Source organism: Protopterus annectens, chromosome 1.part0 (assembly GCF_019279795.1).
Source record: "Protopterus annectens isolate FY-2018-M chromosome 1.part0, PAN1.0, whole genome shotgun sequence".
Lineage (NCBI taxonomy): Eukaryota > Metazoa > Chordata > Ceratodontiformes > Protopteridae > Protopterus > Protopterus annectens.
In genome coordinates this window covers 937164111-937190001 of record NC_056725.1, presented here as the reverse complement: position 1 = coordinate 937190001, position 25891 = coordinate 937164111, and the positions used below count along the sequence as shown (strand labels likewise).

At 40.1% G+C, this 25891-nt stretch overlaps 1 protein-coding gene across 17 annotated transcripts in view; it reads left to right on the top strand.

Annotated features, from left to right (window-relative positions):
- The window catches only part of PTPRK (protein tyrosine phosphatase receptor type K), a 3469591-nt gene that overhangs the window by 1365318 nt on the left and 2078382 nt on the right, over positions 1-25891 (top strand). For all 17 annotated transcript variants that reach the window (XM_044064217.1, XM_044064183.1, XM_044064208.1 and 14 more), the window contains exon 5: positions 21403-21518. In XM_044064217.1, the coding sequence (XP_043920152.1) occupies positions 21403-21518 (116 nt within the window). The remainder of the gene's footprint in view (positions 1-21402; positions 21519-25891) is intronic.

The window sequence follows — 25891 nt, the reverse complement described above, 5'->3', positions numbered from 1 at the left end:
CTGCAGCAGCATAGCACGATGAACATAGTACAGTTTTGTACCTACCATAAATGTAGATGTTCGAGTGGTTATGCTGCTGCAGTCCAGGTTACCCTCCCTCCATCCCGTCTACCTAGCAAGGCTTTTCTTATATCTCCATGTACATCAACCTTTGGGATGCAGGTCTATATGGTGTACTTGCTTACAACCAGTACCATTGTTTTGCACTAAGGTATGTTTTGCAAGCTTCTTATTTTGCCTTCTTAGTTTGAGGCACCTGACATCTGGGGCAAGAAAAACTGAAGAAAATGGCATTGGCTGCCTCCTTTATACCCCTGCCGCACTGACGTCAGGGAAGAAGCGACGACAACCGACGCCGGACCAAGGCTTTGGAATTCGGGCTGACTGCGGGACCGCCTGATGGCAGGATAACCCGTGTGTGATGGCTGCAGCAGCATAACCACTCTAACATCTACATTTATGGTAGGTACAAAACTGTACTTTTTAGAGTTTTTCACAAATACTGATATGCCACCACCAGCACCTCTTGTCCCGTCAGTCCTGAAACAAATGAGGCTGTTGAGATAAAATCTGTAAAGAGAGTGAGGACAGGATAAGAAGGAAAGATGATACTGAAGGTAAAGTAGCTTGAGATCTGGGGTGATGGAGATTTAGGAGAAGTGAAAGTGAAATTGTTAACAGTGACGGTGATGATGATGATTGACTAGAAAAGTTTTCTCAGAATGTAGTGCCTTACACTCACTGTGCAAAAATTTAAAAGAAACCTCAATAAGTGGTGAGTTAAAGTGGGTAGAATGCAATCTGTAGCTAACTGAGTAGAATGCTACATTTATTTCCAGGTAGATGATTTCCTCTCTCACTCTATTTGTATATTTTTACATTAATTCATTTTCTAATTGTTTTTTTTTCTTCAGGGGCAGGGGATCTGGAGTCTTGTAGGGCAGAGTTACCAATCCATTTCTGTAGGCAATGCATACACACCGAGAGGCAGTTTAGGGCTGTGAAACTGACCAAAGAAAAATCCCATGTAGACACAGAGAATATGCAGACAATGCACACAATGTAGCCAGCCAAGCTAGGAACAAAACCAGAATATTAAGTGTTATGAGGTAGCAAAGTGAAGTGGCAGTGCTGACTTGGTACACCACTGTGCCACTCTACATTTATGGGGTTAAGGGAAGTCTTGCGTGGCATCAAAGAGGGAAATGATAGAAGAAACTGACAGAAATCAGGTACGTTCACATTCTAATAGATAAATTTGCTTTGTAGCTAGTAAGTCAGTAATCAGAAACAGCTAATGAAATAGCTAGTGATGCTGCCATACTGACTCAAAAAAACATCTGTATCGGTGCACAGTCCGATATTGTAACCGGCAAAGCAAACACAGAATTGCAGGTGATGATCATCACAGTGTTTTTTTCTTAATTCAGCAGCATTGAAGAAGAGTAATTTAGAATTGTTTTCTCTGCCACTTTAAATCTAAAAAAGAAATCAGCATCTGTACAGTAACTGAACATTTTTTGCTGTCATTTCTTTAGTGTTAGTGAAATAAACTGGTGTGAATGAATTGCATCTCATATCATATGTCTGCACTGAATGCTCACAGCATGGCCTTTCTCAGGTTTCAAAAGTGAGAATGAGAAATGGAACACTGAACTGATCGCAGCTGTTGTAATTGTGTGCAACTGTGTGAAATACCAGGAGGATGCAGGTAATGTGGCAAGATGACATTTATTGATGCTTTTTTTTTATTTTAAGAATTATTGAACCTCCTGCGCACACAGTTGCCGGTAAGATAATGCCATTTCTGAATGCAATAATTAAAGTGAATCATTTGTGGAAAGAAAATAATTTTAGTTATTGATGCATTCTCTGGATATGGTTACATTTCAAGAAATGATTGTCTTTGCAAACAAACTGGTGTGAAATTTTTCTGGAATATATAGATTTATCTAAGAAGGCAGGAAGAGATCAAAGGCTGTAGGTTCTATTCCCATGCCTGGTGTTTGAATTCATTTTCTAGTACTGACTCTGCTGAGTGTGTCATCCTTCAGATGATATGTTAAACCAAAGTTCCATCTGCATGAGTTTGTGTGAAAGATCCATGGCACTTTACTGAAAAGGATTATTTAATTTTTACCATGCCTTTGGAGTAAGCTCCTACTCCACATCAAACACAGCAGCTCCCTCACTCTGTCTAAATGTTTCTAAGACAAATGGATTAGAAACTGTAAATTCACCTTTGGTCTAGGCCCTCATGGATGCAGAAAGTAGGTGCAACTCCAGTGAATTTTAGTGGCCAAACTCTTAATTATCTTCTGAAGCAATTACTTAGTGCACACTTATGAACGTATAATGAAATAAGCATCATAATTGATTGTGCAGAAACCTTTTCTTCAGACTATTCCTGTCATCAGCCAGCCAGTTGAAGTCCCTTGTGCCCCACTCTCTGTCTGAACATCGACAGCCATGGAGACATGAGAGGTTAGATGGTCAGGTGACTGGTATATGGGATGGCATCTAACAGTCATCCTTTAACAGGCTGCTTGGTGGTGGTGGTGGTCCCCTGGCTGTTCTTGCCATTGTTGTTGCAGTATCATTACAGTGAACTATGCTGTATCATTTATCTCAGGATGCGTGTGTTGACTTTGGCTACTCAGTCCCACCCCTCCCCAATGGCTTCACTAGGATCAGCCATAGTCTGATTACGTCAGGGTTGTCTCGGTTGTTGTCAGGACTGTATTCCTCTGTGTTGCACTCTTTCTTTGTACAAAGTTTTTTTACAGTTATTTTTGCAAAGGTTCACTTGTCTGCCAAATCGCTTTCCTGATTTTCTGGCATGTCATAGCTGTGTATCACTTCTACCCTCCAAAGTGTCCCCATCCTCACTTATTTTGCATATGTCTCCTTTCTTCTTTGTTTCCCCCAGAGTCAAGGAACTGTTTGTATACCTGGATGGCATAACTTAAGGAGTCAGATGTCATTGTTTTCCTTAAGTGGCAGTATGTAATGATATCACAGTGACATGCGCATTTCTGTACTTGTTCATCTAGTACACCAAGTTGAAAATCCCTCCTGTAACATCAGATAGTAGCAGGTGGTATTCTGTTTCTGACAGGTTATTGTTGTTAATATGAGGGCTAAGTTGCCCCTTAGGGGTAGGAGGAAAACTCAGCCAAACCCTTCCCTGCCAGCATTCAAGCTTTTCTGAGTCTGTTCTCAAACAGTAGTCACTAGCAGTAATGTCAGATGCATTGCCAGTGTGCCAAGAGATTTTTTTTGTTTAAATCTTTAGGGACAATTGTAGATACTCTTACACAATCTAGTAGCAGTTGCAACATTTTAACAGCAAATGAAGGGCACAGTCAAATTCTGACAAGTCAGAGTAACACAAAACAATATGTGAAAATAATAGCAGCAGGTTCACGAAAACAGCAGAAAGTTCTTGATTAGTACAACACTTTAGTCACATAAAATAATAAAATGGTAACTCTGGCAACAGGATTTCGAAGCGCTTTCGGCTCCGCTTATTCAGAGATCTTTTCAAGGATACCAGATACAATCAGGAAGTTAAATTTAAACTAAAAAAGATCCACCCCTTAATTAACATTAGACCAATAAGATTCATAAACCGATGTTCATACACCTCATACATATTCATAAAAACTTCATGCATATTTAAAAACTTCACAAAAAATCATGCTCTGGTGCTGGTGGTTCATGAAATTCCTTCCCTGGCTCAAATAACAGCTGAAGCCCGCTGAAGTTATTTGCGATGCTCACAAATAACAGTTTGAAATTCCCGCTTGCTCTGAGCTTCAATTTGACAGGCTGGCTCACGGGCTGTCATCAACACGTATGTGAAGATATCAGTCAAAGTACGAAAAATTTAAAAACAGAGGCGGGAAAATCGGTAATTAAGGGGTGCCACTCTGGAATCATGGCACCCCATTATGTGGACCTCAAAGCTGGTAAAAAACGAGAAATTCATTAAAGTTGAGAGGTATGCCCACGACCTTGGCCTGGAATGGTTTTATGAGTATCTACTTGAGAAGGGAGTACACAAATTGAATATTAATGTATATGAACAACTTTTGGAATTGGTACTGAAGAATAATTTTATTTGTTTGATGATGAATATTTTCTCCAGACCAAGGGGGTTGCTATGGGTTCACCATGTGGGGGCCTATATGCGAATATTGTCATGCTCCAATGGGAGAAAAAATATCTAATGAATTCAGTTTTTATGAGTATTGTAGAATGTATATCCATTTTTTGGATGACATTTTTATTTTTTTGGGTAGACTCTCAGGATACGATAGCTGAGTTTTTGAGTTACATTAATGGTTTTACGCAATTTTTGCAGTTTAATTGTAATTCTGATGAGAGAGAAATTGCATACTTAGATGTAAAGTTGATGAAGGATAGTTCCATGCGGGTGTTTCAATCTGAAATCTTTCGTAAGAAAACATACTCTAACAGTTTTCTACACTTTGATAGTGCCCATCCCTATAAACAAAAGAAGGCGGCTGTAAAGGACCAGCTTGTAAGGGCTGCCGTATGGTCACCAGCTTTGATGCATTTCTGAGTGAATGTGAGCTGCTGAAAGAAATGTTTTTTTAAGGAGGGGTTACCTGTTTTGTCTTGTTAATGAAGTACTTATTGAAGTTTTGAATAAGAGAGAAAGGGGTCATTTCAAGGCTATTCTTAACCAGGACTCTGGTGATTCCATATCAATTACTGAAGTCAATGACCAATACCAACCATACTAATATAGCTCTAAGGGATTACGATGGTGACAGAAGGACCATAGGAGTAGCACATTCAAGGTCAGCATTAGTTACGTCCTATAATAGGTCTAGCAAGGTGATTACTGACATTCTATATAAGAATTGGGTGATTATTTCATCCTGCAATGATATTATACAATGGGTAGGTGAGAGATCCAGTGTTATATATAGAAGGGGTAGGTCCCTTAAAAATGTTTTTGAATATCAAATGAAGGGACCTATGATAGGTCATATAAGAAAATGTGGGACTTGTACATCTTGTACATATATCCTTGAGGCCCCATCCTGTGTGATTAAATGGTGTTACCATAAAGTTGAAAAGGAAGGGTTCATGCCAAACTGAAAGAGTGGTGTATTGTGCCCTATGTATGGTTTGTCCTGCTTTTTATATCCTGAAAACCGGAAGGAAATTAAGATGTAGAATTTATGAACACTTGGATTGGGTAAGGACACAAACGCACTGGCCAAACACTGTAAGGAATGTGAAGGACACAATTTTAAATTCATTATTATTGATGTACTTGACACTGGTCCAAGGGGTGGTCCTTGGACCTTGCAGTCGGAAAAACAAGAAGCATTATGGCAAATGAGAACAAATGCCTCAAACTGGCCAGGTATTAATGATGCCCTGTCCTTGGGTTGTTTCCTTAAGTTGAAGGCATTAAATAGATAAAAGAAGATCAAATATAGATTTTAATATTTATAACTTGAATAGTGTCTTTTAATGCTTAGTATTTATTTATATTGTATTGTTTTTTGTGTATCTTTACTTCACTTTCTTAGTCATGCTTTTTTTTGTGAAGTTTTTAAATATGCATGAAGTTTTTATGAATATGTGTGAGGTGTATGAACATCGGTTTATGAATCTTATTGGTCTAATGTTAATTAAGGGGTGGATCTTTTTAGTTTAAATTTAACTTCCTAATGGTATCTAGTATCCCTGAAAACGTCTCTGAATAAGCAGAGAGGAAAGCGCTTGGAAATATTGTTGCCAGATTTACCATTTTATTATTTTAAGTGAATAAAGTGTTGTACTGATCAAGAACTTGCTGTTTTCGTAAACCTGCTGCTGCTATTATTTTCGTTTATTGGGTTTGTGTTGCTACATCAGTTTTCGTTACAAAACAATATGTGATTTCTTTTATAATAAGATAAAAAAAGGCACACTGTATGCACTAATGCTTATAGGGGCTGGGATTTCTGCTCAATATAAAATATGTTTTCATGGCTGTGTTATGATCATTCCCAAACCAAGTCATAATTGTATTGCCAGATCGGACTGTTTAAGCCTGTTAGGTGGCCAAACATAGTAGATTTTAATATTGCAATATGTTAGTGACCCAAATGGTATCTTGAACTTTTGTTAATAAACATCTATAACATCTATATTAAATTATTGCATATACAGTAAGACATTGTCCTGTTTGATTCTCAGCTAGAGCGTCTTCTGTGTGGAGACGTGTGAATGGGCGTACCTTCGTTGAAGGTTGTGCGTCAGGGCTGGCAACTCGGCACGTAAAAATCTACTGCCAATCATTAGCAGCTCGGAGTTCCGCTGTGGCGACTCCTAACTGGGAAAAGCCGAAAGACACACCATTAAATTATTGCATATGACATAGGTAGTCTTACATTTATATAAATGAAAAACAATGACACCACTTTAGTTGCAAACATTATATATCACAGACACCATTGAAACAACTGCAGTTGCAAACATTATACATCACTTATCTGTCAAGTCATTGTCAGTTAAGCATTTTATGGCTCATTCAGATCCTGCGTCTTAAACCTCATTCCTTCTCTGCATATATTGTTCCCACATTTCCCATTTTTCCTATGCAGTTTGCTCTTTCCCCTTTCTAAAGATCCCGATTACAGTTGTTTTATCTGTTACTACATTCACTACTACTAGTAAAGTTGGTCTAGACTTGGATTTCTATTTTCTAGTAGTTGCTTTTTTGGCAGCCACTGTAATTAGACTCCGCAAGGCTTTACTAAAGCTAGACAGTTCTGAATTCTGTTTCATAGCTCAGAAAAATCATCTCCCCAGTCAATCCATTCCACTCACCCAGCATCTCCAACAGAGCAGTCTGCAGGGAATCCCTAAAGTCTGCCAGCTCATTTCACTCCCAAAAAATATGTTCCCAGCCACCTCTTTTCTTGTTTTTCACATCTCCAACATTGGCTATCCACCTGAGGAAAAATTCTTTGGAGTCTACTTGGGGTATAAAAATATGTAAACACTTACAGGCAAAGATTCTAAATCTTCTAGACTTTGTTGCATATTTGGGAGATGTACATGTATATCCCCCCAATTGTCTGTTTGTGGATTGCGTATCCAGTCTCTCTTCCCAGTCCTTTCTAAGCTCCTCTGACTGATTCTTATAATTACCATGCAATATTTTATATAACTTACTAATTATTCCCTTTTTAATGGAAGCTTCTATTCTAGATTCTATTAAAAACTCTACCAATGCTGGTTTTTCATTTAGAACCCCCCCTATTTCTTTCTCTTTGCCTATACTCTGATATCAATCTTTGATAGGGAAGGCAGTCTCTAACCTGCAGTCCAAATAAATTCTTGGTCTTTTCCCATTCTATTACCTTTCCCTTTCTAGTTATTTGCCCCCAATGCCTTGGTTCTTTTGCCAGTTTTCTCCAATAAATTCCAGCCCCCTCTTGCCTATTATCTGTATCCCTTGCCACAGTCATCCCTATCAGCAGAATCTCTTGTCTCCATTCTCTTGCTGGTTTAGTTCTTAATGATATGTTGAACTCTGATACTATTTTGTTAACTATGGGCAGACTTCTTAATTCTCAAAAGTTGGAGTTCCTGTGCAGAAAGCTATGGTTGCATCACAAAACCAGCAAAAGCTGGCATTTCAAAAGTGCAGTTCACATTGTGAACAAAAGTAATTGAAGTATATGAAGCACAAAACTTCGTTTGATATCCCAAAGTGTTAAGGAAAAGTGAAATCTGAAAGGAGAGGTTTGTGTAACGTACCTCCCATTTTGTATGCTCATTCATTTCTTCATTTTATATGCTCATCTATTTCAGAGTTGCACAGTTTTGTGCAAGAGAAATAGTTTTATAGGAATAGGAATTCAAAGATGTCTGCACGCTGATTAGCAGCTTAATTTCAGTTTCTCCTGTATGAAAACAGAAATGGAGAAAATAAATGGACCGTGAAATTGTTGGTTTCGGTCAAACTCATTTACTGTCTAGCAAGTAGGGTGGCCGTGGTGGTGCAGTGGTGCAGTACAGCAAGAGGTTCTCTGTTTCGATTCTCGGCTGGGGTGACTTCTGTGCAGAGTTTGCATGTCCACTCTCTGGTCGCATGGGATTCCTCCAGGTGCTCAGGTTTCCTTCCACAGACTTGCTGCAGGTGGATTGGACACTCTAAACTGGCCCTAGGTGTGTGCCCGCATGTGCGTGTGTGCCTTCTGTGGAAGGTTGGGCACCAGGCTGGCAACTCAACACCATAAAACTCCACTGACAGTCATTCTGGGGAGTGTTGTTCCGCTTTGGTGACCCCTGATGGGAAAAGTCAAAAGGAGTAGTAGTACACTGCCTGAATGCCTGCAAAGAAGACATTTGATTACACCTGAATGTAAATTAACAAGAAAAGGTGAAAAGAAAATACTGACTGGGAAGAATCCTGCAAGCTGTTCAGCCAAAAGTAGTTCAGGCTCCAGCTTTGATGCAATAAATGACTTGTAGTTATTTAGAGGTAATTAAAATAAATGAAACATTGAAGGCATATATAGACTCCAGTAACAAAAAGCTGGAAAAATAAAAATCTGTGGATAGCTATTCAGATGAACTGATACCTATAAAAATCAATGCTGAAGTGAAGAAAAGACAGAGTATGAGGCTTCTCAAGAAGAGCTGTTTCAAAAATAGAGATGGTGGACAGATCGAGCAGGGAGAACCTGTGATTTTTTGCTGTACCAGATAAACTAGAAGGAACAGACTGTATTAATTTTTGAAAGCACAAATAAGCAACTGGACTGGTGTTCCACAGCCAGATTTGTTAACTGAAAGGGCACATTGAGTGTATGTTCAAAATCTAACCATGAGAAAACGTCCAAATCTGGTATTAGTAAAGATAGTCATGCCAGCAGAAATAGTTGATCCTGATATAACTGTGGCAGAAAGGAAAAGTATTTAAGATTGGAGACAACAATGTGTTTGTCGAAATGATTATTCACTGTACACCAGGCAGAAGAGAAGCAAATTTATGCCCGCAGTCCGGGAATGTTGAGAAGCAGATGTTTGGATTTAAGCTGCTGTATCCAGCTGTCTTCAGCATATTTTTTTTCTGGAGGATCAAAGGTATTTTTAGTATGCAGAACAGGCTAAGGAGGAAAAAAAAGTTTATTCAACAAAAAGTGAGACAGCAAACAGGAGGAGACTGCTGCTAATTCTTAAAATAACTCTTAACAGAGAAACAGTGGGAGGACATATGTATGGCTCCAAAGTATAAAACAAAGTGAAGAATTTTTAGAATTTTTGCTTGGGGTATTTTATACCCAAACAAACTTCACAGAATTTTGCCTTGGGTAGATAGCAAATGTGTGAGGTGTAATGTGGAAAAAGAATAACTGGAAACATGTTTTTTGTGAGTGTAATCAGTTGCTTGATTAAAAAATTCTGTATAGTGTATTGTCAGAAATATTGTGGAGTGAATGACTGTTACTAAGAAAATAATTTTTTGAGGTGGGATACAGGATCTCAATTGCCTACACATAGTAAGGACGTAAGTTTTAATTCTTTGGCTGCAAAAAAGAAAATTACAGTAAAATCTCAGTTAACCGGCACCAGTGGGGATTGGTAGATGTCGGTTAAGTGTAAATTCCAGTTGCTTGAAAGCTGCTTTGTGATTTTTGATGGGCTGTTATGCCAGCGTACGAGCTAATCAAAAATCGCAAAGCAGAGCCTCTTCTGTTCAGTGCTCCAGTGTTCAATTTTTGATTGGCTCATATGCCAGTACACGAGCCAATTAAAAATTGCAAATTGGAACCGCTTCTACTCAGTGCAGAACAGCGGGTTGTTCCGCATTGAGTAGAGGTGGCTCCACTTTGAGATTTGTGATTGGCTCGTATACTGGCAAATGAGCCAATCAAAAATCACAAAGCAGAGCTACTTCCACTCTGCATTGAGTAGAAGTGGCTCCGCTTTGCGATTTTTGATTGGCTCACATACTGGCATACGAGCCAATCAAAATTGCAGGTTGCTTGGGAGTGCTCGAGTCCCTGTTAACGTAGACTCTGCTATACTAGAAAATGTTTGATAAGTATTAAATATTGTAAAAGAGAGAGAAAAACTGGAAGATAGATCTTTAGACAAGGGACAGAGCAAACTGCATAAAAATAAATGGAATTGTTAGAGCAATACATGCACGACAATGTTCAGGAGGAGGAGGAGTGAGATTTAAGGGAGGGCAGGAAATGAGCAGTTTATGTAATGTGGACTGAATGATAGTTGCTATAAAGAAGGAAGTATGTATGCATTATATAATTTATGTAAATAAAAAAAGTTAGTTTTTTCTATTAATATATGTGTGCCTATTAAGTCATAATTTTTGAACACCTTTTTATGCATTCTGTTAAGATCAAGTACAGAACTTTGAAGTCTTACCATCTAGTCCAAATTGTAAACTGAAATTGCCTGCTTGTAGGGAAGGCGTCCGTGTTTAGCTGGCATGAGGCTAACTAAAAAAATTAAATAAAAAAATAGTGATTATGTTGTAGAGAAAACAAAAGTAGCATGCATTTAAAAATATATTTCATCTGTTGCCCACAGATACCATGCTGTTTTTTTTTTGGTGGTTGATCTTTTTCTGATTCTGAAATATGTTCAAGTTTCAGCATAGAGGTCTCTTCTTAGTAGCTGCTGTTTGAATGTTTCCCATGTAATAACTTCTCCAGAAGTCAGTGATGTTTTCCAGGTTTGCAGTCACATGTCTGTGTATTTCTCCCTTAGCTTGCTACTCATTTGTTGAGTGTATAATGAGGCTCTGGATATGTTTGCCGCCTGCCTTGCTTTCCAACCCTTTATTCATCTTTTGTTGCTTCCTCCTGTTATAGTAGCTGATAATGGTGTGTGTGTATGTCACACACACATGCATTTTATATATATATATATATGTGTGTGTGTGTGTGTGTGTATATATATATATATATATATATATATATATATATATATATATATATGTAAAGGTTAATTCCTCCTTCTAGTCTTGATTTACTTGTATGGAAAGAGATGAATGGATAGTTGGTGGGTTTCACTCTTTCTGCTGGAAGCTGTGTTTGTGGTCTGTGCACTAGACTTCAGTCATTTAACAGCTTAGTTCATTTATCCTTATTAACGGAAAAACAATAAAACAAACCAGCGAAGTTAATGCTCAGCAAGACAGCAGACGAAGAGAAAATAAAATAAATAAAAAGCTGCTGAGCAAAGCAATGGTGGTGCCACCTACAGAGTGGCAGTGTGAGACTGCAGTTTGTGCCACTGTTTTGAATGACTGCAGTGCAGTGCATCTAGTTCATTTTCTTAATGATCTGGAAAGACGCATTTCATGTTAAACAGGATTTGTGGCAAGCATTTAGTTTTTGCCTGCTTTGTGTTTTAATTTAAGGGGAAATTTGAAATCCATTTCAGATGTGTTTTGCCACTTGGTAGTGGTTCATAGGTAAGTACTAGAATAGCTGCCGTTGCCATTTTAAGCCTAGCCAGTTTACTTTTTGTCTGCTTGAAATAACCTATCCCATTTGAGTACTGATTGGCCTTACCCATCTCATTGTCGATAATTGTATATTACCCCAAATAAGAATAACTAGGATTACACCATAGATAATTTGAGGGGACCTGTGCATGGGATAAAGGATTTAGGAGCTGCCTCTGTCCATTAGTAGTGCAGTGGGCAACCTTGGAGTAAACTTTGTTTCCCATCCATAGATCTAAGTTGCGCTTGAATAGGGACAGAGATGAGCTGTGTTTTATGTGGATGGGAGGTGTCTGTTCCACAGCAGCAGAGTATCTTCTGAGAGTTGTACCTGTCCCTCCAGACCTTCAGCTGATGTTGCAGAAAAGGTTTAGACCCCTAGACTAACTGTCTGATACCATATGACTTACTGATGTGTAGTAAATCCCGTGAGTAATGGGTCAGAGGATGCCTTGTATGCCAGACACAGGTCGCCTCTAAGCAGTCTGTAGGATGCAGAGTATAGTGATAGGGCTTTGAATCCATCCATTTAGGGCATGTTGTTTAGGCCTTGTACCATTCTAGTAATGTATCTTGTGAGTGTTCCAGTTGCCTGTGTCTGGATAGATACATGCCAAAGGGGGCTTTCTATTCAGTGATTAATCTGATGAGGGCTGATTAAAGGGGAAGAGTGATAGCCCTACATCTTCGCACAATCCTTTTGTTTATAAGTTATGCAATATAGGACTTCCTTACAGTAATAGATGCATGTTGGTTAAAAGTTAGGTCACTGTCCACATAAGTTCCAAAATCGCAAACTGGTTAAACTCCTTATGGGTGTATTGTCAGTGCCATAGGTTCCTGGGAAGTTCTTCGTGTTTCACTGTTGCAGTCATCACATTTGGGTTATCTGCTTGCAGTAGCCCTCAGTCGGGCTGATTATCAAAGTCTTGGGTCCTGCGTCGGTTGCTTTCTCATCTTCCATGACGTCAGGTAGTCAGGGGTATAAAGCATACGGCCGATGCCATTACATCAGTCTTTCTTGCCATGAAGTGCCCGAAGCAGATGCAGTTCGCAAGTGCCGGTCGGCCGACTTCTGAAATTTTCATTTTCGAGTTTCAGAACCGAAGTCTTCAACTAAGCTAAGTACCCCATTGGGGAAACTTTTTCTTGGTCTAAACTGATGTCAGTAAAAGTCAATAATTGTATTTCTTGTGGAAAGCAAATACCTCATAAAGATTTTCATTCATACTGTATTCCTTGCCTAGGCCCTGACCACGACGTACGTCACTGACAGTTTTGTGCCTTACTTAAACAACAAACTATTCGTCGTCAGTATATTTACATTTCTAAATTTTTTGGTACTCTGTTCAATTACCCAGATATGACTTTGGTAAGCCACCCGAGTACCAACATTCCGAAAAAAATGCAAAGATAAAGACAGAGACAGACCACATAGGTCCAAAGCTGCCGACACTTCTCCTAAGCTAGTTGCCAGTTCGCCAGTACTCAGTGAGGCACTTTCGTAGCCCCTGATACCCCCTACGTCAGATTTGCAGGCCTCTATTGAGACCCATTCGGAGTCCGGTATGCCGCGAGATGCTTCAGCTGTGGAACCTGCAGATGTCTCTACCTTGGATGGGTCTGGAGCCACTGTGCAGGCACCGGCTTCTGAGGGTGTATTCAGGCCTGCTGACTTGCATATTAAACCAACGCCATCTTCTTCTTCGAGGCCTAAAACTCGATCCATGCCTAGAAAACTGACGCCCAGACAGCATGATCAGGCCTCTATTCCTAAAAAGCAAATTATAAGAATTGCTGAAGACCTTATTACTTTAATCAGGGAAGCCAACCTTCCTCCTCTAAGAGACTTAGGACTGAGTTTGCTTATGATTCTTCTGATCAGGATTCTGAAATTTCTGTTTCCTCTGATGACGAGGATTTACCCTTATCTACCTATGAGGATTCTGATGCAGAGGGCTCTATTCCCTCTACTCCCCCTCCAGAGGATTTCTCTTTTGGTGAAAACTTTCATACTCTTAGGGAGCATTTTCACTGGGAAATCCAGGATTACTCTGACTCTAAAAAGAGGCTTAGGGATTTCTTACTCCTGCTCCAACACAGGCCTTTGCTATCCCCCTGTACTGGACATTGTTGATGATATCTTTTTGGAATCTAGCTTGGCCCCTGGCTCTTTACCTCCTGCTCCCAGAAAACCAGATAGATATTATAGGGTTACTGACTCTCACAAGTTCCTCTTTAAAAATCCTACTGCAGATCCGGAGACCATTTCACAGGGACCCAAGGGCATTAAGGGTACTACTGCCAAAAATCCTACCCCCTATGATAGAGATTCCAGGGCGCTGGATAGATGGGGTAAAAAGGTATACACTTCTGCAACCTTGGCCATTAGGGCCTTAAACTGCCAGTTTCATATGTTAAAGTATCAGCAGCATATTATTGGACTGCTTAAACAGAAAATGATGTTGATTCCTGACTGTGCTAAAAATAAAGATTTACAGGATTTAATGCATTCTGCTGAACAAGTTGGAAAACATACTTTGCAATGTGGTTTTCATTCACTAGAGGCATCTTGCAGGGCTGCTGTCGCTGGGTCTGTACTTAGAAGGCATGCTTGGCTTAAGGACCAGTCTTTGCCAGATCATGTTAAAGCTAAATTGCTGGATGCTCCCTTAAACCAGGACTGCAAGTACAGCCTCCCAGATTTAGTAGGCATTGGCCCTCTAAGAATTTGTCCTTTCCTACCTCTTACAGGGCTTCAGTCCAAACCCAGAACCAGCAGAACACACAAGCTTCAGTCCCAAGGTACTGACAGGACTAAGCAGTGGGGGGCTCCCACTTCCAAAGCAGGGAGTAGTAAGACTCCCCCCATGGTAAACTGTCTCAATGACTTTACCTTAAAACTTCCAAGCCCTGCACAACTGAATGCTTCTTTAGGGGGAAAGATTGCCCTGCGGGCAAAAAATTGGGAATTCATTACCCAGGACAAATGGATTTTAAATATAGTTTCCCAAGCATATAGATTCCACTTCCACACCTTATCAACCCCAAACGGTTGTCCAGATCTACCCCCAAATCAGTGGGCAGAGGCTCCAAAGCAAGTTCTCTCTCTCTATCAGGGCTATTCAAACTGTCCCAGAAGAGGAAAGGGGACAAGGTTTCTACTCAAGACTTTTTTTGGTGCCCAGAAAAGACCACTCCTGGCATCCTATCCTGGACCTCTCTATCCTAAACACATTTTTGGAGATCCCAAAATTCAAGATGTTAACTCTTCACCAGTTACTTCCTATGCTAGGCAAGGATGCCTAGTTGGCAACACTGGAGTTAAAGGAAGCCTACCTACACATCCCAATCAGGGAATCTTGCAGAGAAGATACCTACGCTTCAAAGCAGGCTACATGCACCATCAGTTCTCTACACTGTCCTTTGGCTTATCTACTGCAGCCAGGGTATTCACAAAGTGCCTAGCTCCAGTCATTACATTTTGCAGGCAAAGAAATACTCAAATATACCCATACCTGGATGATTGTCTAATTCAGGCAGAAAGCCAGGACATACTATTAAATCATCTGGCATTTGTACAGAAATTACTAACTTCTCTGGGGTGCACCATAAACGAAAAGAAATCACATGTTGTACCCTGCCAACAAGTATTCCTGGGAGCAAGCTTGAACACAACTTCCTAGATGGCTTTCCTCACGCCAGAGAAACAAGTTCATTTGACAGCCTACTTCAAACTACTGGCCACAAAGACCCAGCTATCTGCAAGGAAAATACTACAAGCCTTGGTGTTCATGGCCTCCAGCATTCTCTTAATTCCATATGCAAGACTTTATATGAGGAAACTACAATGATATCTAAAAGGCCTATATTGCCAACATTCTCAGGATCTAGAAGCAATGATTCCTATCTTACCTTGCCTTACAGCTATTGTTCCTTTGGTGGGCAGAGGCCTGCCACCAAAGCAAGGGACTGCCATTCACTCTACCCCCTGCCAACCAAACCCTAACAACAGACTCATCAGACTGTGCACGGGGGGCTGACTTGGCAGGGGGGCAAATGGAACCCAAGTCAAATGCACCTGCATATCGATCAAAAAGAAATGTTAACTGTACAGAATGCCCTGACAGCCTTCAACGACCACATTCTTCTAGGACAATTAATGGTAAAGACGGACAAACACCACTGTTACGTGGTACATAAACAAGCAAGGAAGGAGGAACCCATTCCTACCCTCTGTGCAGACTAGCCATGGCTCTGTGGAACACAGCCTTGAGCTACCAGGTGCACCTACAGGCTCAATTCCTGGCAGGAAAGTAAAATACACTGGCAGACGAACTAAGCAGAAATCTCATGGACCCACACGAGTGGAAACTGGAACCAAAGACATTCAGCATGTGAGAAACAAATGGGGGAGCCCAGAGATAGACCGGTTTGCCTCCCCCAGAACTACCAATTGGACAAATTCTGCACAAGGACTCCCCACAAACAAGCTTGGAAAGTGGCTGCCCTGTCCTTCACCTGAAAAAAACTATCAATTTATACCTTTCCACCTCTGCCTCTCCTCTCCAAGGTACTGCTAAAGATCAAACAGGACAAACCAAGGACGATACTGATTGCACCGGACTGGCCACGCCAACACTGGTACCCCTTTTTGAGCAGTGTTTTACTGCTGGCACCATGGCACCTGCCTCAGACACCTACCCTGCTGCCCCAGCAGGAGGGCCAGATTCTGCATTCTCCGCTCCAAACCCTGAACCTGGCAGCCTGGCTAATTACCTGCTCTCTCCGTTACCATCCCTCAGTAAGCAAGTGTTGGATGTCATTCTGGAGGCAAGGAGGCCTAGTACTAGAAATTCTTATGCTGAAAAATGGAAAAGATTCTGTTCCTGGAACCAAACTCAGGGGACGGGCACAGCAGCTCCCAATTTACCTCAGATTCTTCAATACTTAATTGAGATGCTTCACAAGGGCCTTTCCTTTTCCTCCATCAAAATTCATGCCTCACCCATTTCAGCTAATTACAACACAGAACCACCCCTCTTCTCCCATCCACTGCTGAAGCAGTTCCTCAGAGGGGCCAAAAACTTAAGACCACCCAGGAGAGCCCCTACTCCAGCCTGGGACTTGAATTTTGTATTGGAAAAAATCACTTTACCTCCTTTTGAGCCAGCTGCAAATGCAGAGTTGAATCCTTTCTTGGAAAACAGCATTCCTTTTAGCCATTACTTCAGCAAGAAGGGTGTCTGAATTACAGGCCCTTATGGCAGTGGAGCCTTTCATCATCTTTCATGTGGACAGGGTGTCCCTCAGGACCAATCCCTCCTTCATGCCCAAGGTGGTATCCAGTGTGGCTCTTAGTCAGTCCATTCATTTGCCAACCTTATTTTCTAATCAACAGAACAAAGGAGAATGAATACTGCACTCCTTAGATGTGCACTGACAACTTAGATTTTACTGGGACAGGACTAAACCTCTCAGGAAATCTGAACAGCTGCTGGTTGCATTTGCTGCAGGGGCAGAGGGGAAGGCCATTTCAAAGCAAACCATTTCTAAATAGATAGGTCATTGCATTCTTTTCTGCTATAAGCACCATGGAAAACCTACCCCACAGGGGATAAGACCACATTTAACCAGGGCTGCATCTACCTCTACATCCTTTCTCAGAGGTGTCACTATAAGGGACATCCTAGAAGCTGCTACCTGGAGTTCCATACATACCTTCACCAAGCATTACCATTTGCCAATAGGTTCATAGGTTGGTACTAGGCTATCAGCCCTAGGGGGCCTATACAAGCCTAGCCATAACAATTCCCTGGCTATTTCTTCCCACATTATTTACTTTCCTGGACCCCTGTCTAGCAGGGTGACTGACGTGATCCCTGGGGTGAATTTCCTTTCTCCCATCCAATCGTCAAGGTTCCTCTTGAAGAGGTCCAAAGAGGCACTCTGCTTGACATGTATGGGCAATCTGTTCCAGAGTCTGGGGAGTCTCTGGGTCAGGAACCTATCCCTCCAGCATGTTTTGTTTATTGTGATGACAAGGTTTAGATCCCTGGAGCGTGTAGCTCTGAGGGATTGGGATTTCTTTAAGTGTAGCATGTCCAACAGCTCTGGGTTTGACATGGCCTTGTATGTTAAGCAGAGATAGCCTCTGAATATACGATATGCGACAGAGTATAGCTGGAGTTTTTTAAGGCGGTCAGCGTGGGGCATCTGCTTTAGGCCTGTGATTCTTTTAGTGAGGTATTTCTGTGGCCTTTCCAGTTGTTGCAGATGTCTTGAGAGGTACATACCAAATGGGGCGTTGTATTCTATAATGGGTCTAATGAGGGATGAGTACAGTGGGACAATGACCTCCTTTTTTCTGGATGAAAAGCCCTTCGTGATGAGGTGTGCCACATAGAAGGATTTCCTGACTGTTGTGGCGATGTGGTTATCAAAGGTGAGACCACTGTCCACCTGTGTCCCTAAGTCTCTTATCACACTTTCTGTGTTTAGTGTACTGCCACCTATATGGTAATTCATGGATACATGTTTTTTCCCAAAAGGGATAACAATACATTTCTTGGCATTGAGCTTGAGCCCATGGCTCTGTCACCAAGCATCTGTTACTGTAAGGCCCTTTTGTAGAGTATCCACGTCATTTGGGGATTCAATAATGGCTCCCAGTTTGCAGTCATCTGCAAACTTTGTTAGCCAGAGTTCCTTACTGTTGACCTGTACTTCAGAGAAGTAGATGCCAAACAAGAGCGGCCCCAGGACTGAACCCTGAGGTACTCCACTTGCCACTGCAGTCTTGCAGGGCCTTATAGGTGGTCCTAATGCTATTTAATTTCCTCTTCCCATCCTTTGCTTTGGGAATCGATCCAAATGTGATGACCGCAACAGTGAAACACGAAGAACATAGTACAGTTGTGTAGACTTACCATAAATGTAGATGTTCGAGTGTATTCACTGTTGCAATTCTGGTTACCCTCTCTCCAGCCCCCTGACTTCTTTTGGCTGTACATCTATTCTTGTTTACTGTACTTAAAGCGTTTTGGTGTATTTGCTTTTTTTTGTGGGAGGTGTAACCTTATATAAATAATTGTTTCCCATTATGGGGGCACCTGACATCTGTCGCAAGAAAAACTGATGTAATGGCGTCAGCTGCTTGCTTTATACCCCTAACTACCTGATGTCATGGAAGATGAGACAGCAACCGACGCAGGACCCAAGACTTTGATAATCAGACCGACTGAGGGCTACTGCAAGCAGATAACCCAAATCTGATGACTGCAACAGTGAATATACTCGAACATCTCCATTTATGGTAAGTGTACACAACTGTACTTTAGATACCTTCCCAAAGAATACAGCAATTAATTTCAATCCATGATTTTAGCACCAGTTATTTATTTGAGACAAACCTTTCTGCAGGATGGTGAAGGCATTTGGTGATTCATTGAACTGCTTCTGTCTTGCAGTCCACAGCATACTTAGGCATCCAGAGCCCTTTGAGATTGGCTTTTACTTCAGAAAAGTTGATACTAAAAGAAGAGGTCCCAGCACAGAACCAGAAGGGGACTCCATTGGTGACTGGTGTCTTTGTGGTGGTAACTTCCCCTGTTTTGATTATCTGCATCCCATCTGTGAGTTAGCTGGCAATCCTGCAAGTCACATAGAGGTTTATTCCCATTTTATTTAGCTTTTCTACTGTGCCCAAGTGGGGAAATTGTCAAAAGGTTTGATCAGGTCGAGGTGTGCAGTGTGTATAGTCTTGCCTTCATCTATTGCTTTGGTGACCTTTTAAAAAAAGTCCACTGGGTTGAGTAAGCATGACCTGCCCTTGACGAATTCATACTGAGACGGGTCCAGTATTTGGAAGTTCCTATGTCCTGACTGATTAGTTCAATGAAAAGTCTTTTCATAGCTTTGTATATAAGGCTGGTCAGACTCCTAGGTCTATGGAAGGTCCTCCCTTTTGCAGAAGAATGAGTGTTAACTGTTCTCCATTCTCTTGGTACAAAACCTGGTTAAAAATGGTGGCAGATTTATCTGCACTTTAGGTAGCATCACTTTGTCCCTTTTTGTACTTGTCGGTACTGGGGGGTGAACTTCACACTGGACAACAAAATTGCTCCCAGTTCTAACATTAGAAGAAGGTTTAATAGTTTCATGTCTGTCTGTTACCTCAGTATTGGTGTGAAATTTAGAGTTCACAGGACTCATAAATGGTCAGCATTGTGCTAAGGTATGGAAGAGAGGCCTTCAGATTCGCAGCTAAGTTGATGAGGGCAGCAAAAGCACAGGTTGAAAAGGATTTGACAGAAAATATCAGGAAGTGGAACAAGAACGTTTTACCCATAAAGTAGAAAAGTTGATGGAAAGAAATCGGAACAAGCTGATGATCTGAACAAGCTGATGAAAGATGGGAGAAAGATCACTGAAGACTGTGAAAAAAGGGCAGTGTTCCAAGTGAGTACTTTGTTTTAACTATGACAGATGACGTCAAGAGGAAGATGCTGTGTTGTGGGATGGGGGTGTTGGTCAAGGTATAATAGTGAGAAGAGTGAGGAGGCACCAAGATAGATAAAGTAGGAGTTGAAGAGAGAGCTGGTGACTCTTATTGGGAGCTGTAAAACACAAGGCCTAGGAAGTACAGACATCCAAAACAGATGTGTAATGAATGCTTCTCCTCTACAGTGCACTGGTTAGACCACACCTTCAGGTGTAGTTCTGGACATGATACCAGGAAAAAGCCATTAAGTTGATGGAGGGAGTCCAGAGAATGCCACATGGAAGTTGACTAGAGAGGAAAGGACTTGACCGGGGACTAGAGGGAAGCTACAATACTTACCACTAGAGACCAGGAGAAATGGGTGACACAAATTGTTGCACTGGATCCATGTCAAAAAATGTGAGCAAGGAGGGCATAGGCCGCAGAGTAAAAGTGTTAACTATTTGTTTTAATTTATTTATTTATGTATACATTTTTAACTGGGTAAGCCCACTGATCCTTTTCATGGAGAGTCCTATATTTTTTTTTTCCAGTGTGTTTTGAAAACTGCTGTAGACAGCAAAACATAATTTTGCATCACTGAGATTCATAGCATCTATCGGATATTGAGGGTTAATACTGTGAAGTTAAGAATGATTATATGTGCATGTGCCAGCAGCAAAAAATAATGGATGTTGCATTTACATGCACATTTTCATAGGTCACTCCAGAGTTTGAGAAACCCTAGTTTCCTGGATACTGGAAATTGGTAACACTGTTTAATGTTTTGAATACTTTGTAACCTGATTTGTACTTTAACCTTTATTGTATTGAATTGTTGATGGAGCTTTTCTCCCCGGGCCTCCACTGAAAATTTGGCACTTCTTGGCCCAGTGGACTTCCCCGGTAATCAAACTGATAATAAATAAATAAATAATAGTGTAGATTAATTTTTTGAGCATCTGGTTAGAAGTCTTTTGCTGATTTATTTTCAGTCATAGTTTCATCACATTTGTCATGTTTCATGACAAGTCTGTACTTCCTTCTCTCACAAATTAAAAAATATTTTGTTTACTGGTTTACTGTCATGGTCTCTCATCATCCTTTGACAAGTCTTTGCAACCTCCTTTCATATTAACCTGGAGTAGTAGTAAGCAAAACAAAAACTGTCATTAATTCCTGTCAGGTCTTTGACAGTCACTGACTGCCTTTTCAAGAGGTTCTTAAAGAAAACCTCCTACAAACTGACACAGACAGAGCTGAATTTAAGGAATGGCTTGATTTTTCATGTGCTTATTATCCTTTGGTTTAAATTTCTTCCATTTTCTTGCTTGTCAATGCATACAGAGGAGAGAGAGTTTTATAAATATAAGGCTATAGATTCACTCTGTTTATCTTTCAGATAAATCACCTCACTTCCTTCGCCTTGGAGATGTTGAAGTTAATGCTGGACAGAATGCAACATTTCAATGTATTGCAACTGGACGCGATGCTATAAATAACAAGCTCTGGCTACAGGTAAGGCTTTGGGTTACCTTTAGCATGGTGCCTTGTGTAATTTGAGGGCAAAGTGAATTTTCATTTAAGATGTATGCTGCTGTTGAATTTTTAGCTAAAAATGTCTATGGCTGCCAGTGTTATACTTTGAAATTATGTTCTCTGTAGTAGATGCATCCAAACCTGGAATATGAAAATACACAATTTAATTTTTCTGGAGAGTTTCTTGTCCCATGTAATTTCAACAAGCAGATTTTAGGTTACTGTTACTATGGACTTTAGTCTTTCTGTTCAGGGATACCATTTTTACAGCTGTCACAAACTATGCCTCCCCAACCCCGCTTACTAACCATCTATTACCTCTTTGGTATTCCAACACTACAGTACTCCATGTCCTTAACAGAAAGATACTAGTTTGGTGTGAATAGCTTTCTTTTCATGAATGGAATGATGTTTTCTTGACTTTTATGGTTTCTCTCATTGCAACTCATTTACCCAGTGTGTTTGTCTGTCAGCAAATATGTCACCCGCATGACGGGAGCTGAGACAAGGATGCCTTTGCTTGCCGTTATGTAATTTTTGTAGTCCTAGTTAGACATTTTAAAAACTTTTTTGTGTGTGTGTGTGTGTTTTGTATTGCTTTGCAACAGCGTATAGTCAGCAGTACTTGTTTCCATTAATCAGCTAGCTAAATTTCTTCATTCACTTAATGCATTAGCATGCTGACATTTAATGTCCATGTGTGGAAAATGCCAGGGACTTTTATTGTAAGTATTGCACACCTATTTATGTGATTCTTGAAAAGCCATAAAGTTCCTATTTAGTTGGCTTTATTGGTAACTGTCTTGACAAAGACCATTAAATTGAAGACTGTGGAGTGAAGAAAACTGATAAAGTGCACGAGAAGTCTCCTCCGCTACTACCCCAATTATAATAAAAATGGAGATAGCCAGACCTCCAATCATATTACAGAATAAAAAGTGAAAGTTCTGATCAGCTGCTTTGTCTTGAAAGAGCAGCCTTGGTACTTGTGTATTATCGCAACCAGGTTTGGAACTCACCATCATTGCTACAGTTATACCAGAACTACTTAATGTCGCAGTGAAATGGGGTATGTAAACTCCAAATTACTTTATCACATTGTTTGTGAGACCGAACCGGGAATAATGGTAAAATCCTGCTCTTGGGTAGTGTCCTTTAGTGCCATGAATGAATGGAAAATGCCGTTAAGGCATACAGCAGCAGCTTGCTGGTGACAGCAACTCTTGAGGGTCATGTGCTTCTTTACATGTGCATTGCTAACCATTTCCTTTGGCTCTAACTTCATGGAGGGATGAAGTAAGGTGGGCAATCATTGACTTTTTTTGGCCTCTGCACTGATGTGTTCCTTTTTAAGTTGGGTTTGGTTATGTATAGCGCTGCGAGGCACTTTAACATGCTTTGCCTTTAGACAGACGACAATCCACCTGTTTGTATGCCTTTCACTGATTTGTACTTTGCTGGGAGTGAGTATTCCGTGAGAGTAAACACTATGATAACCACACTTCTCTGTGGAAGAATCTCTGCTTGTTTATGTACTAAGCACTGCAGTATTTCTTCTTCCCTGGGCATTTCTGTTAGCATTACTTTACACCGGTAAAGGACGCTACCTAGGAAGAGGAATTTGGCCATTATTCCTGCTCCTCTTTCAGCACCCAGATGAGAGAATACTGATTGGCAGTTCACAGACCCCTTTCTAGGTTACCATAACGTCATTTCGTGATAACATCATCAGTTACACCAGGCTCGAAATCTGGTTGCTATTATACAAAAGTACCACAACCTTCAGTACATCAGTAATCAGACAACCAAATTCCATAAATTCGTAGTATCTTAATGGGAGCGTTTATGCTGCTGATTTGTGTAGGTTATTCCAAGTTTGCCAGAGAATATATTCTTATCCCTCAGGATGGATGACATCCCTACCCTACAAGTACAGTATTTGTGTACCTAGCAGGTGATGTCATCTGTGGGAAAGAGGAGCTGCTAGCCCTCATGGGTCAGTTTACATTTTCAAACTCAGCTAAGCCACAGGATTATCAGCACTTCAGCCTGTGCTTTAATGCTAGAAATAAAAATATTAAATGTTTTCTTCTTTTTTGTATGAGCCGACATCACATTTGATGGAGTGGTTTAAGACCATTTGCTACTTGTAGCAGTCCTGGTTCAACTGACACAACTGACCATTTACCTTCTATGTGATTCACTTAATCAGACTTTACCCCTGAAAAGGGATTACATGTCAGTGGTTTTAACAAGCTGGTAAAATGCAGCTTTTTTTTTTCTTTTTTTGTATTTTAGAACCATTGAATCCCCATTTAATTTCTTTTCAGAAAAAAATGGTAGTACTTTTAAACAGTAGTAGGACTTCTCTGTAAATATACTAACTCCAGGATTTTAAAACTTTATAAAAAGGAAGCAATTTCAACAAGTTATCCTGCTGAATGAAATAGTTGTCTGATCGATGGCTCCATCTTTGTTTTATATTGTGCTTTATTCCTTAGTTCCTTACTAACAGTAAAGTCACTAAGTGTAGCTTTGATTGTTTTTATTTTTTTAAACACCTTTGTTGAATTACCACTTATGACATAGACAAATTTACATTTATATAAAAGTAATCAAACTGTGTTAACAAGTTCACATTTACAAACATTATACTTCACATATATTGCTATATATGATATAACCTAAGCAACATTACATACATTATTCAGTTTCTGTTCTGCCTTTTTTTTAAACAATAAACATCTTTATTAAATCATCACATAACGCCACAGGCAGTCATGCATTTAAATAAATGAAAACAAACCATACAGGCACAATCCTATGTACAAGCATTTTATATCATAAACCATATTGACACTCCCAGTTGCAAGCATTATACATCACTTACCCAATCATTTTCCTTCAAATACTGCATAGCTCATTTAAGTCCCGCTTTCTTTTAAACCTCATTGCTCCCCTGTATATTTTGTTCCTACAGTTCCTATTTTTTTCCTATGTAGTTTGCTTCTACCCTTTTTTAAAGATCTCAGTTCCAGTTGTTTTCTCTCTGCTACTATATTCACTACTTATACTGTAGTTGGTTTAGAGTTTGGTTTCCATTTTGTAGTAATTGCTTTTATAGCAGCCACCATAATTAGACACAGCAAGGCCTTCCTACATCTAGGCAATTCTGATTTTGTATCGTAGCTCAGAAAAATCATCTCCCTCATCAGACAAATCTGCCTGTCCAACATCTCCGAGAGTGCATCCTTAAAGTCTGCCAACTCACCACACTCCCAGAAAATATGTTCCCATTTATCTCTCTCTTCCTCGTCACATCTCCAACATTTGCTATCTACCTAAAGAAACATTGTGTGGAGTATAATTAGGGTATAAAAATATCTATGTAAACATTTCCAAGTAAAATTCCTAAATCTAGATTTTGTGGCATATTTGGGAGACATACATATATCCTCCCGTTGTTTTTGTGAATTGCTTATCCAGTATATCTTCCCAATTCTTTCTAACCTCATCCAATTTATTCTTGTAGTTATACAGTATTTTATATGCTGTACTAATTATTCCTTTTCTAATGGCAGCTTCTGTTCTAGATTATATTAAAAACTTTACCAGTGTTGGTTTTTCATTTAGGACTTCCTGTTTCTTTCACTTTGCTTATACTCCATCAGTCCTTGATAGGGAAGACAATCGCTAACCTGCAGTCAAAATAAATTCTTGGCATATTCCATTCTGTCATTTTTCCCTCTCTAGTTATTTCCTCCCAATACCTTGGGTTCCTTTGCCAGTTTTCTCCAATAAATTTCAGCCCACTCTTGCTTATTGCCTATATCCCTATCGGCAGAATGTCCTTTGTCCATTCCTTTGTTGGCTTAGTTCATGGGATGCTTTCTGCTGCTTTATAGATACAATATTCTGTATGATTATTGTTGTTCTCCTTTAAGGCCTGCATCCAAAATCCAAGTCTTTCCTTGTTTCTTGAGCTTCCCCTCGTTTCATCATCATCCCTTTCCACTTTGAATTATAGTTTTCTGTTTATGCTATGTCTAGGAGCCTTAACTGAGTAGCTATGAAATGCCTCTTTAAATTGGGTAATCCTAATCTTCCCTGTTGTATTGGAAGAATCAGCTTAACCCACTTGACTCTTGCCATCTTCCCTTCCCAGATAAAGTCCTTCAAGTCTTTATTAATTTCTATCCACAACTTTTCCTCTGGTTGATAAAATATGCCTGACCTGTGTATTAAGACTAAAGGGACTAAAAACATTTTAACTGTTTGTATCTTAATATCCATATAACAAATTTTCAATTTTCTCAGTTTTTGTATTATCTTGTGTTTAGTCTCTTCCCACA